The sequence below is a fragment of the Centroberyx affinis genome, unplaced genomic scaffold, assembly GCF_046629955.1.
Source record: "Centroberyx affinis isolate AG114_WGS23_722 - 3 ecotype Tasmania unplaced genomic scaffold, CSIRO-AGI_Caff_v1 ptg003314l_1, whole genome shotgun sequence".
Lineage (NCBI taxonomy): Eukaryota > Metazoa > Chordata > Actinopteri > Beryciformes > Berycidae > Centroberyx > Centroberyx affinis.
Window position 1 is genome coordinate 5520 of NW_027281319.1, and position 12819 is coordinate 18338.

General features: G+C 42.8%; 1 protein-coding gene across 5 annotated transcripts; it reads left to right on the top strand.

Moving 5' to 3' along the window:
* The first annotated feature begins 2721 nt into the window (after positions 1-2721).
* LOC139660461 (tropomyosin alpha-1 chain) lies at positions 2722-12598 on the top strand. 5 transcript variants are annotated; one of them, XM_071538611.1, is made up of 10 exons: positions 2722-2926; positions 3446-3571; positions 5479-5612; positions 6564-6681; positions 7099-7169; positions 7419-7494; positions 7613-7675; positions 7992-8061; positions 8789-8867; positions 9343-9659. In XM_071538611.1, the coding sequence occupies exons 1-10, from the start codon at positions 2813-2815 to the stop codon at positions 9344-9346; spliced, it is 855 nt and encodes a 284-aa protein (XP_071394712.1). In that variant the 5' UTR covers positions 2722-2812; the 3' UTR covers positions 9347-9659. The 5 variants fall into 5 exon arrangements, with proteins under 5 accessions (XP_071394712.1, XP_071394713.1, XP_071394716.1 ...); XM_071538612.1 differs by lacking the exons at positions 8789-8867; positions 9343-9659 and adding an exon at positions 12369-12598; XM_071538613.1 differs by lacking the exons at positions 2722-2926; positions 3446-3571 and adding an exon at positions 4576-4826.
* Positions 12599-12819: the final 221 nt, after the last annotated feature.

The window sequence follows — 12819 nt, forward strand, 5'->3', positions numbered from 1 at the left end:
TCCTGCTGGAGGGTCTCCTTCTCCTCCCTCTGTGTCTTGACCTCAGTCGCATCATTCTCAATGCCCATGGCAAGCTCTTTGTGGAGCATTTTAAGCTCCTCGATTTCTTTCCAGTGTGCCTCTTTCAGCTCACGGATCTTGTTATTCATTGCCAGCTCATGGGTACTCTGGAGCTTTTCTATGCGCTCGTTCATTTCTTTGTAGAGATCCTCATTCTGTTGCGCATCCTCCTCACTGCGCATGTGTAGAAAGGAAATTACTTCTAAACAATTTAAATCTAAAACCCTTGAAAATGTGCAGTAGGTTCATGCATCAAAGACAAAAGGTGTACTAACAATCACCTCAGGAAATTGTGTCATAACCCTACAACTCCTTCTGAAAAGCCATTTTGGAACATCAACTGGAAAACTGTTTGGAATTGAACGTTTTGTGTCAACAACAGAACTAAAGAAATTTCATTTAAAATGATTCACTTAAGCGTGGAAGGGCCCTTGAATCAAACCCCTAACTGTGTAAACCATTAGCAGTTGGACAGGTACAACGTGGCGATGTTTGTCTCTCTATCTGTCCAGGCTCCTAGGATGACATGGATTGCTCCATGAGCCTGTCTGATCTCTGTGTATGAGTGGTATGCCTAGCTGGCCCGCTCGACAGTCGACAAAGCCCCGGCGGGATAACAACATAGTGACAGCTGACTGCCTTAAAAAAAGCACCACAGGATGGGTATTAGGCCGTACCACCAACAATTTACTTTATTTGCAGTGATAAAACACAGAAGTGAAGTGACAAAAACAGTGATAAAACACACACTAATTAAAACACAGACAGAAGGGGACCAAACAAATTCATTCAGGAGAGATATAAAAAACCAAGAGGCTTATAAAAAACATTTCACCTCAAAACAAATCAAATTTTATCAGCAAGTAGTTTGAGAACTACTAATTGGATCCTCTACAACCTTTTCTCCTTCAACTGTTCAAACTAAAAAGTATTGACACTGTCACTTGAGGGACCAAATTTATCAGCTCTATAAATAAGTCATCATGACTTGGAAAGTGTGATAATAATAAAGACTGTTTACTTGGTATGGATGATAATTTAGGCTGGTTGTTTACTGACCCATTCCTTTCACAAAGGGACCAAGCTGTTGAAGAATCTGGTTCACAAAAGAAGTCAAATTGCCAAAGTTTTGACGGTGGGGCTTGGTAAGGGTGGGTGTAGGTTTGAGGGGCATGTACAGAGCCAAGCAGGTGCTCTCTAGGCAATCCCAAAAATACCCCCTCAAGAAAACACAAGCGGAGCAAGAAGGACAAGGGAAGACAGGGAGGTTGTTCATGAAAATCCAAGAAAAAGTCCAAGAAGAAAGTCCAAGAAAAGTCCAAGGGGTTATTAGAATGTCAAGATACTGTCAGCAATTAGTTGCTAAGCCTCATGGCCAAGAAGCCACGGCTGTTCATCATATTACATAACAGTGTGTATAGCCAACCCATTATGACACTTCATCTTAATTTCACCCTGTCAGCGTCTATCTTATCTTCAGACATTAGTTTTTCATCTCACAGCCCTTTCTTTAATACATGAAAACTAAGGCCTGTAGTCTGCTGTAAACTACACACGCAACCACAAGTCTTGACCACAGGTCTTGTGTGACAGCTGCGACCGAGCTGGCAGCTCTGTGGACTATTACAGAGGGAGGGTGCAAGGGTGCAGGGGTGCGGTGGGGGGGATTGCTGAAATGCCAAAGCTTCTGTATCTTTCACTGTGGCCCATTTGAGATATTACTCTCGGGCAGTTATTAGCTCATGCTTGATGATATACCTCTACGCGGTGGTAAAGCCTGTCTGACGGCTCCTCAGAGGCTGGAACAATGCCGTGAGGGACCAGCTGACATGATCCTTTACCCCTTACTGTGCTGGAAGACCCATACAGGCTAATATGACACCCCTCAGAGGGAGAGCAACTTTCACAGGAGCTTATCCAATCAGATATATTAGCTTTGTATGAATATCTCTGATGGATGGAGACCAGAGTGTTGTGACCACTCTGTCTGGTGTTGATCTCAGTAGAACTATGGATAGGATTGTGTAGATGAGGTATTAGCCTATTCATTGAACTATATCCCTAATCCTTTCCTTTGGCACTGATAGGTGTGAAAATGTACAGTGGGTATAAATTTAAAGCATCATAATCAACTTATTTCTCATTTGTTTTTTGCTTACATTTAGTTTTTTAGGCTTCCAAAATGAAATGTTTTGATTGAAGCTTTCAGGGTGAAAATTAGGTCATTATTATCAGTATGTTTCTCTCCCCTAATCCACTTCAGAAGAGGACTCTACCTCCTTGAGTCCCGACCCTCTACTTCCTGCCTGTTGTTGAGGGGGTGTTTAGAAATAGGAACAGACGTCTTGGTGTGTGTGTGTGTGTGTGTGTGTGTGTGTGTGTGTGTGTGTGTGAGAGAGAGAGAGAGAGAGAGAGAGAGAGAGGAGGGGGGGGGGCTCCTTGACGCCCCATACCCCATGTATAGTCATACAAGCGGTCAAATGTCTTGGAAGAGCGAATCACTGAAGAGATCCAGAAAAAAGACTGGGCCCACGTTGGCGAGCAGCTGGAGTTGCTTCCAAAAAAGTATTGGGTATCCAAGCGGATCTAGTAACTCCTCAGCCAAAGTACATATTTGACTCACTACAGCCAGGGCGAGCTCGCACTCCAGCTTGGCGTTCAGTGTGGTTCAGACGCTCGAAGCCTCTCGCCCTTTTCATTCAGTGTCTTATTTGTTTGTCGTTGGCGCGGCCACCCCCGACACTAAGCAGCCATGGATGCCATCAAGAAGAAGATGCAGATGCTCAAGCTCGACAAGGAGAACGCCTTGGACAGAGCCGAGCAGGCAGAGGGAGACAAGAAGGCAGCGGAGGACAGGAGCAAACAGGTCGGCATCCAGAAAGTCGCTCTCTTGTACTTTGACGCACCGGTGCCAGCGGCGCAGCGCCTGCATGTGTCTCCTCACCTTGTGGATTTATTTATTTATTTATTTATTTAGTGTTTTTTTTAAGAGGATAGAGGGGATCAATTTAGATTAAAATGTTTTATCGTATTCGGAATAAATTTGCTTTTGGGAGTTATATTACTTTATATACAAAATGTATCCTTGGTCATATGGTGTTGGATTGCATGTAATTTATACTGTAGAATAATTGTCTCTATTTGGTTCATGTACAGTGCATTTATTATGTAGCAAAATATTTAGATCATCATCTAATATTTTCACACCTCACCAAGGGATTAATTTCCGAAACTATGAGGTGTCATTATTTCCTCCAGTGTGGTGACTGTTGATGACAAATGGTAATGATGTGTTCTGTCTTCTGCATGTAACTAAATCTCTTCTCATCTCTTGTTTCTCTGTGTCCACTGTGCCTCGCCAACTTGAATCCTGCTCCTCATACAGCTCGAGGATGACCTGGTAGCACTGCAGAAGAAGCTGAAGGCAACTGAGGATGAGTTGGACAAGTACTCCGAGGCCCTTAAGGATGCCCAGGAGAAGCTGGAGCTCGCTGAAAAGAAAGCCGCAGATGTGAGTTTGGGGCAGACTCACAAAAAGCTCCACAGGGGCGCGACTGTTGAAGAGCGGGGCAGTGGGGGGACCCTTAATGTTTCACCTTGAATCACCATCATGGAAAGGAAACTAATACCAGATAATATATTACCTACCCATATCAATCACAAAGCACATTTTGCCTGTTATAATTGATTAGGTTATGGTATAGTCAATCACACAAGGTCTACAATGGGACAGGATGGAGATAGTTAAATTTAGCTTGTGTACTGTATATGGTAACATGACAGCTCACTGGCTTACCAGTGGAGTCCCCCAACCATTTGGGTGAATCTGAGGACCAGTGTAGAGTTTCAGTCGAGTATTTTATAGACACTTGTAGATTTGTGGTTGACCAGCCCCGTGCTGGTTTCAGTTGACACTTTGCAGTTACATCCAACACAGATAAAATTAGCCTAGCAGTTTTGGTCTGCTCTGAATTCAATCAATTAAGCCTAATTGATGGCTCCTTAATGATGCCTTAGATTGGGAGTCAATAAAAAGAGAAAATGAATAAATAACAAATGAATTAATGAAATGAATAATAATAATAATAATTACAATAAATCTCAATTTTAGGATTTTTAATTAATAAATATGTACAAACAGTTGTCATTTAAGGACACTAGTGCAGGAAAGTAACATATATTTTGTACATTTCTGTAGACCATCGTTTAAAAGGATGAAGCCTATAACTGAATCAGTAAATGTGTAAAAATGTGTGAAAAGATGATTTTGACCAGGTAGGCTACCAGGTGCTTCTCTCAGTTTACCAGCAGGGGATGCACTCATAAATTGCATGGCTATAAAACTTCCAAAAAGGTAAAAAATAAAATAAAATAAAAAATAATCACATACAATGCATTTGAAAGAACATCACAAACGGACCGAATTTCTTTTTCTTGTGATAAAATCGACTATCACGTATAAAGTCAGTTACTTCCGGTGTCTGGTGGCACGTCCCAATCCTCATCAGCGGTTGATTAAAGGCACCGGGGCAGAGATCAAACGCGCCGCATCTCTCGAGCTCCGTGTGGCTACAGTGCGTCTTGAGGCAGCCTGCACAGAGCTTTTAGGAAACAGCGAGACAGTGAGCAAAAAAATGGCCGGTGGAACGTCTCTGGAAGCTGTCAAGAAGAAAATCAAGTCGTTGCAGGAGCAGGCCGATGTAGCAGAGGAACGGGCATCGAGCATACAGCGAGAGCTCTGTCTGGAGAGGAGCGCGAGGGAATCAGTAAGCCGCTGCTAATAATTTAAGGCAATTAGCCCACAGGCTGCCGACGGCATTAAGCGCAAAGCTGGTCAAGAAGCGTGGCTGCTAGGCCCAGACAGCGATGGCATACGGCCTGATATCAATGTAGTATAAATGTGATGTGTTTGCCTTGTTGAAATTATCCCGTGGTGTGACGCGCGTGAAACGATGGATACATGAAAGGACACCGCCCAATAGGGCGCGTCACGCCCCGAATAAACAAACAACCGTGCAACGATTAGACTACCGCAGTACCAGCGGTCCACTAGAATAAATCACACTCCTGTGTAATATTCACTTAGGCAAATAAGCAGCTCGTTTGAGGATAGGTCAGCTGTTTGATCCAAAATTCATAATTCTAGCCATGCTTCTGTAGCCAATGTGTTTATGAGACAAGTTAACTGAATCAATATAAAACAGGAAATGGTCGGTCTGACACTCAGATTGAGCAGGGGGCAGTAAAATGTTCTCCCTTACATTCCCTTAAATGTATTGTTAACAACAAGGGGTGGGTTTAAAAATTGTGAATAAGAGAAATGCAATCGCTGTATGGTGTGAAAATGTACATAGCCTATGTTTAGGCTCAGCCCATGTCTCTGTTTGACTGTGGCGTCTTGTGTTTGTGCTCTGCCAGGCTGAGGGTGATGTCGCTTCCCTGAACAGACGTATCCAGCTGGTTGAGGAGGAGTTGGATCGTGCTCAGGAGCGTCTGGCCACAGCCCTGACCAAGCTGGAGGAGGCTGAGAAGGCTGCTGATGAGAGCGAGAGGTGGGTACCGTGCCACTGGACAACATTCACTCATTCGCTCTGTTAGCCCTGTGCAGGGTTCCTTCCTATACAGGTCTGGAAATGTATGGAAGATGTCCCAACTGAATGACTACATATTTTCTGTGGTTTTAGATCCCCGTCACCTCGCATATTATGTTATTTGTTGCTGTGAAGAATAACAAACACCAACATCTTCAAATCTAGTCAAGATATTAATGGGGGGGGGGGGGGGGGTATGGGATTTGGAAAGTGCCTATGGCATTTTGATGGACACTTGAATTGTGTCTTCTAGTGCCATGAGTGCATGTATTTTGCAGTATGGGGCAGTCAGTACATGGCATAGTTTGTGCCATGCTCTACCAATGTATACAAGACCGCTAGCTGTCACATGCAGTCATCACACATTATGCTGCCCACCTTGATATGATGCAATGCATGTCAAGTATCAACAACCATTTTGTCCAGATAGTAATGGGTAAAAAAATGGAAAACAGGCTCCAAAATTGGCCAAAATAATAAGCAAATATTCCCTCCTCCCATATAATGGGAGGAGGGAAGGAGGAGGAAGTGTTTCCCTCCTCCCATATAATGGGAGGAGGGAAACACTTGTAATGCAAGTGGTTTCCCCCCTCCTCCTCAATTATTTTGTCCAGATAGTAATGGAACTCATTATGTGCAAGACAAGTCAATCCTCCTACAATGGCTTTTGTATAGACACCATCCATACAAAGTCATCACTAGAAGCCATGTACTCTGTGGTGAACTTGCCCTTGAGCTAGGTTTCCTAAGCTTAATCCATGGTGGGTAAATTGTAAAATGGACCACTGATCTCGGGTCAGTTACAAAGGGCAATATCCCCAACACCCCTCTACTAAACGTACTGGCTGCTTGTTGTGATTTGTGATGTGTAGCTCTCACGACTAATTCACCCTTTGACTTTCTCTCCTCCAGAGGCATGAAGGTTATTGAGAACAGGGCAATGAAGGATGAGGAGAAGATGGAGCTGCAGGAGATCCAGCTGAAGGAGGCCAAACACATTGCTGAGGAGGCTGACCGCAAATATGAGGAGGCAAGTTTCTCAGCTGCCCACCGCACTCTGAACTTAGGCACCAATAGGCTTCATCACAGATTGTGTGTAGAATCACCCAAAATGTAGATATCGGGTCCACACTGATGCATTTTAGGTTAAAATTCACTGGATTCCTTTGCTTTCATGTAATATCACAGCTGTCGTCAGCGGACATTTTTTGGCAGGCATTGCACATCCCACTTTTGGGTTTAATTCAGTTGGGTTTAATTCAATTGGGAACACAAATTGGCAAGAGTGGAAAGTAACCCACCGGTTTCAACCTGCACCGGGTCTCATACTTTGACTGAGTAGTAAAAAGCAAATTGGATCACAGCTGCATTTTTCAACTAAAACACACAGATGATATTGTTGCCACTTTTAAAGAGTGAGTCTAAACTTTGTATGTTGTGACTCCAGGTGGCCCGTAAGCTGGTGATCATTGAGAGTGATCTGGAACGTACAGAGGAGCGTGCTGAGCTGTCTGAGGGGTAACAACGTCCTTCCATTTGTCTCTCCTCCCTTTCCCCTTCAACTATTCCTGCAAGTCATTGCTTTAGATAACAGTACTGTCAACTTTGTGATTAAATAACGCTTAAAATGTATACAATTTCTAAAAAAAAAAAAATACTCGGGTAAACATCGAGATCATTTTATGACCAACCCTGTCATAATTTTCTGTCCATCTTCGGCACCTTCATCTGCACATCCCTGTTGTTCAACCAAATCTAAAACACCAGCAAATGCTCTGAGCTTGAGGAGGAGCTGAAAACCGTGACCAACAACCTGAAGTCTCTGGAGGCCCAGGCAGAGAAGGTAAGATGTCTGATCAACAAGACTGACGTCAAATAATCCACAGTAAAAGCCCTAGAAATGTATTAGTTTCATTTTACTTTGAAACTGTCTTAACATGGGCTCTTCTGTGCAACTACAGTACTCACAGAAGGAGGACAAGTATGAGGAGGAGATCAAGGTCCTGACAGACAAGCTGAAAGAGGTGAGTTAGCTGGAGTTAGCATTAATCACTACTGGCTCTTTGTTACTTAAAAAAAATAAATAAAACCCCGCTATTGTTTCCTTATGCGTTGATTACTCTCCTTTGCACGTCTTTATTGCTTGGCTCCTTTGAAATTATGGTGATTTGATGAATGTTTACTTATGTGCTGCCTTTATTCTAGCTGATTTCTTAGTTTTTCTCACACAGCACTTCAGAACTATATCCAAAATATCTGGACAGGAGTGATTTAGCTAAATTCTTGTAATGTAAACGGCATGATGGGGAAACGCTAATGTTTGACTCTCTACCTCCTCAGGCTGAGACTCGTGCTGAGTTCGCTGAGAGATCAGTTGCCAAGCTTGAGAAGACCATCGACGACCTCGAGGGTATGAATCTTTTCCACTTGGTTTTATACATTGACAAAATTTGTTTTCACATTTTGTTTCAGTGCAGTTTTGAAGTACGAGGCAGTTACTATTTGACCTTGCAACTAAGTTCTCCTCCCAAAGTCCTCTATTACTTTCACGCATACTAGTTTTGTGTATTTTCTCACAAAAGGTTGATCACAAAAGAGGACATCAGATGACCTCTTTTGTAAACTTCTGTGCTGTGTTACGTTATTTATCCAGTCAGCAGGGTGTTGAAATAGCCCCCAGGACAAATATCTGCACCATCAGTTGTATACCAGAGAAAAAAAACACTATGCACAGGCAGTGATCCACAGAGGCCCAATGTGATATTATTAAAGTTGGCAATGGCATTCCTCACTGTGATGTTGTTAGACATTCTGGTGCAGCGGCTTCAGGAGGCCAGATAGTCCCAAGGAGATCTTAGGGGGTCATGGAACATGTGAGGCCGTTTCTCGGTGACTCCTCGGGAATGTGACACAGCATCAGCAGCTGTTGCATGCGCCCTTCCTATTTCTGTCCTGCTGTTTTCAGTTTCTCTATTCAGTTTTTCCTTTTTGACTTCTGCTCTCTGACGATCCTTTTTTTTTTTTTTCTTTTCTGTTATCTCTTCTTGTGTTTTCTTTTCAAATTCTTCACCATCCCTCCTTCACTCCCGCTCTACGTAATTTCTCCCCTCCTCCGCTCATGTACAACCACACAATAGATGAGCTGTATGCCCAGAAACTGAAGTACAAGGCCATCAGCGAGGAGCTGGACCACGCTCTCAACGACATGACTTCCATGTAATTCACCACCTGCTTGTGTCTGCCCCTGTGCTTTAGCCCTAAACACTCCTAACCCCACTCACTACCATACAATAGCGCCCTCTTGTGGCATGAGTGCAGTGATTCATAGTGCTTCATCTATTTTGGGTGGATTATTTTTTACCCAGTTTACTGCTAATCTAACACTGTTTGATGTGTGAGCTAAAGGTGTTTTGTAGATATTTGTATCCCTCTGGCTAGATTTCATAAACTTCTTGGCTCGGTAACTAACAGAATTTTGTAGTATTTAAGTTTTTCTTCGTAATTTCTCACCACACAGCCAGTTCAAGAAATCCACATTCCTGCATCAGTTTCCGTCTTATTTTCTTTATCTTATCTGGCTTAGTCCTGCTGCATCTCTTTTGATTTTCTTTGATTCTGCATGCCATTTGCCTTCCATCCTTCCTGCCTCCCTCCAACACTTTACTGTTTCTCCCCTCTTTCCTTTTCACAGCTAAATGTTTTCCACCCCTTCATCCCAGATGTCACCCGCCGGTTGAGCGGCATCATCTCTCTCCTGTGCAGCGCTGCCCAACTTTCTGTCTCCCCTGTCTCCGCGTTTCTTTACTGCCGCTCCACTGCTGCACGTTGGGCCAGCGCTGCCGCCACCCATTAGTCCATCTCTTGTACAGAACTTTGAGCCATATTGCTGTCTGTAAAATAAACATTCTTCCATCTATGTCAGCCCTTCCCCCTTTCTCCTGCGACGTTTCTTCATTTCCATTTTGTCCTGTCTTTTGATTTTTGTCTTCTGTGTTTTTAATTTATTTTGTCGAGTAGCTTTTGAATAAACTCTGAAGCTCCTCTTCCCTCCGCTATGTTCCATTTTCTGTTTGGGAGGACTGTTGTTTTGGTATAATGTCAAGTAGTTTGATGCTGAAGCTATTTACATTCAACAACCCATTGATCATATCACATGCAAAAGGCTTCCTTCGTTTTCCTCTGGAATTTAGAAAATACAAAAGTAATCTGACAGTCATGACAGGTTGTGTGCTTTGTTAGCCAATTTATTCACTCATTAATTATAGTTTCTAATAAAACGTGCTGTTTGTGTATTTGAGTTGCCAGGTCAGAGTAGAAAGTTGAGTGTTTTCAAACCCCACTGTTGAGCACACGTTGGTGGCAAACATAAATGACTGCATCACCAGGGATTTTCAGACGAAGAGTAATTCCTCAGGCAACATTGTGGCAAAGATCTTTAGGCCCTGTTTTAAAGAAATATAGAGAGGAAGTTGTGTTCTGAGACGAGTGTGCTTCTGAAAGTGCCGTTTCACTTCAGTTTCCCAGCATGCTCACCTCACCTGAACGGAGAACCTCTGACATTAGTTTAACCTGGAAATTCCAGGTTCCAGGTGCATATTCCAGGCTGGAATATGCATTTGCTACCAATGTTCAGGATTTTTTCAGACTGCCTTCAACGTCTCTGGCAGGCAAAATTAACTGCTGATAAAAGACAAACAAAGTAGACAGAACAGAATCTCTTTTGCCCTGCTCTAGTTTGTGTATGTATTATGAGGAAATGTGATTTTTGAACAAATGTGAACAAAAGCAATAATGAGTAACACCGCTATGGGTAACCAGGACAGCCAATAGGCCTCTTGGTGACAGTTAATGAGCTCTCATGGAGATGCATATGACAATAAGAGCATGTTATATCAAAGTGAAGCATTGCTTTAGTGTTTAGTTTTATTTTTATGAGGTGAACAGTTCAATAGTTTCAGTACGAGAGACTGACAGTTTTGTGATATTTGAAAACAACAGTAGCTCTCTGTCTTTTATACTAACTTCTGTACTAACTTTTGTACTAACTTGTCTTCTGTCTCTTTTCCATTTCTCTTATCTGCTTTCTGACTGTCAAGACCATCTATACAAGCAGCTTGAGAAAAACCGTCTTCTGACCAATGAACTGAGAGTAGCCTTAAATGAGGCTTAAACTATGATGGGCTCTTGGATGCTTCTTATTATGCTGAAATACAAAAGACCACAGACATTTGTCTAATGCTGTGATTTAAGAATACAGGTTACTGTGTCTGCGACACCAAACTTAAACCAAGTAATATTTTCAACAAACAGAAATGTAAGATTCTCACATTATGTATTGCATGCTCAGACTGCAGGTAAAAATGGAAGGTCACACAGACTCAGGTTACAAAAAGAATTGGATTTGACAGATTTGTAGCCCCATGACAGCAGGGGCTCTATGGACCGCTCGGTCGGGCGGTTGCTCTGTTCACCACTTTATGGGTCATGTGGGTGAAAGTGCGCTGCAGACAGTTAGACTGCAGCCTCTCGATCGGGAGACCCGAGTTCGATTCCTGGTAGGAACGAAAATTCAGTGTCGCAGGGCTGTTAGTCTTGTTTTCTCAGGTTATCTTCAGGGCTGTAGTACATAAATCCAGTTTGAAACGTCTCAATATCACCTTTTACTATCATAGTTTCTGGTTGGATATAATACTACAAAGTCAACAAAAATAACGCAGATCTTATCTCCAAAATATAAGGTGAAAATCACAAAATGCACTCTTTTCATTGTTCTGAGTAATGTTACACTGTGCTGATAAGTACTGAGTAACATTATCATGACAAGTTCTGACAAATCTACCCATTATTTTGATATTTATGGCAAACATTTGACTTTGTCTTGTAATAACAATAGGAGTACAACTTAAAATGTATAGCATTTTTGTAATTCTCAGACACTTGACATTTGGCAAAAAAATGATAAAACATAATACAAAGACATGGCATGTAGTAAAAGTAGAGTAAAACGAAACATCAAGAACAAAATTAAAAGTGGCAGGATGAAAGATGGGAAAAACAGCTTTTGGGCTGTTGTGCAGGGAGTGAATTAGTGGGATGTGAAGGGAGAGCATTTTACAGAGAGGTCTCTTAATTTGGGGTTGAATCAGTGCTTGGTCCTTGTCTTGGAGGTTAGATTTTCATTGACTGATCTGAAGCTGCCTGAAGGGGTGTAGGACTTGATAGGTGGTGAGTAGCAGTTGGAGCCGTTGTTGACCCAGGAGCCAGTATAGGACTTGGCAGTGGCTGTGAGACCCGGCTAAGGCCCATTTTATTGTCTTAAACCCCAGCTGATGCGGTCTTGACTACAGCCCTGGCTATAACTTTAGAACACTGTCTATAGTACGATGGAAAGATTGTCTACATATTGAAGGAAATTGGATACAGTTTTCTAACACAGGATAATGGTAGCCTAGCCTGTGTTTGTGAAATTGGCTCAGAATGTATAACAGGGTTGAGTATATGTGCTTTATTGCTTACCAAAAGACTGCTGACTTCAATTATCAAAGAATTTACAGAAAGGCCACACTTCTCACCCTCATTATATAACGCTCGTGCAATCAGTAGCCCAGCACTTGTGGCTCATTTGTTTATGCTGTTAAAGCTTTGTCTGTTCATATTCTGTGTATCTTACTGCTGTCTGTTTTTATGATCTTAACCGGTGCAATGCTATATTAACAGATAAACTCTCACGTGCTAAAGAAGAGAACCTGAGCGTAAAGCAGATGCTGGATCAGACTCTTATGGAGGTGTGTAACATTTGACACCGCTCCCCGTCTTCCCACGTTGCCCCATCTGCTCTGAAGCTGTATGGGTCGCTCCCGTCTATGGCTGGTGACTGCAGACCTCCAGCGACAGGCCCGTCTCCAGCAGCTCCAGCAGCAGGACCCTGTCACGAGGCCTGCTGCAAGAGGTGGATTTGTTTTAAATATTGTTGTCGATTTTAAATAAACTTAGATGCTGAAAGTCCTTGTACTACTTTCACGTTCATAGTTTCAAAAATCAACGTCACTTCCACCTCTTGCAGCAGGCCCTGGATCACGTGACAGGGTCCTGCTGCTGGAGCAGCCAGAGAGGGGCCTGATGCTGGAGGTCTGCAGCCAGACCCCATTGGTGGGATAATATGGGGCGT

Excerpts from the sequence above, each read along its gene's own strand:
- LOC139660461 (XM_071538612.1), top strand. The coding sequence starts at position 2,813 with ATGGATGCCATCAAGAAGAAGATGCAGATGCTCAAGCTCGACAAGGAG. Across the intron at positions 2,927-3,445 it reads CGGAGGACAGGAGCAAACAG|CTCGAGGATGACCTGGTAGC; the intron begins GTCGGCATCCAG and ends CTCCTCATACAG. Across the intron at positions 7,170-7,418 it reads CGTGCTGAGCTGTCTGAGGG|CAAATGCTCTGAGCTTGAGG; the intron begins GTAACAACGTCC and ends CTAAAACACCAG.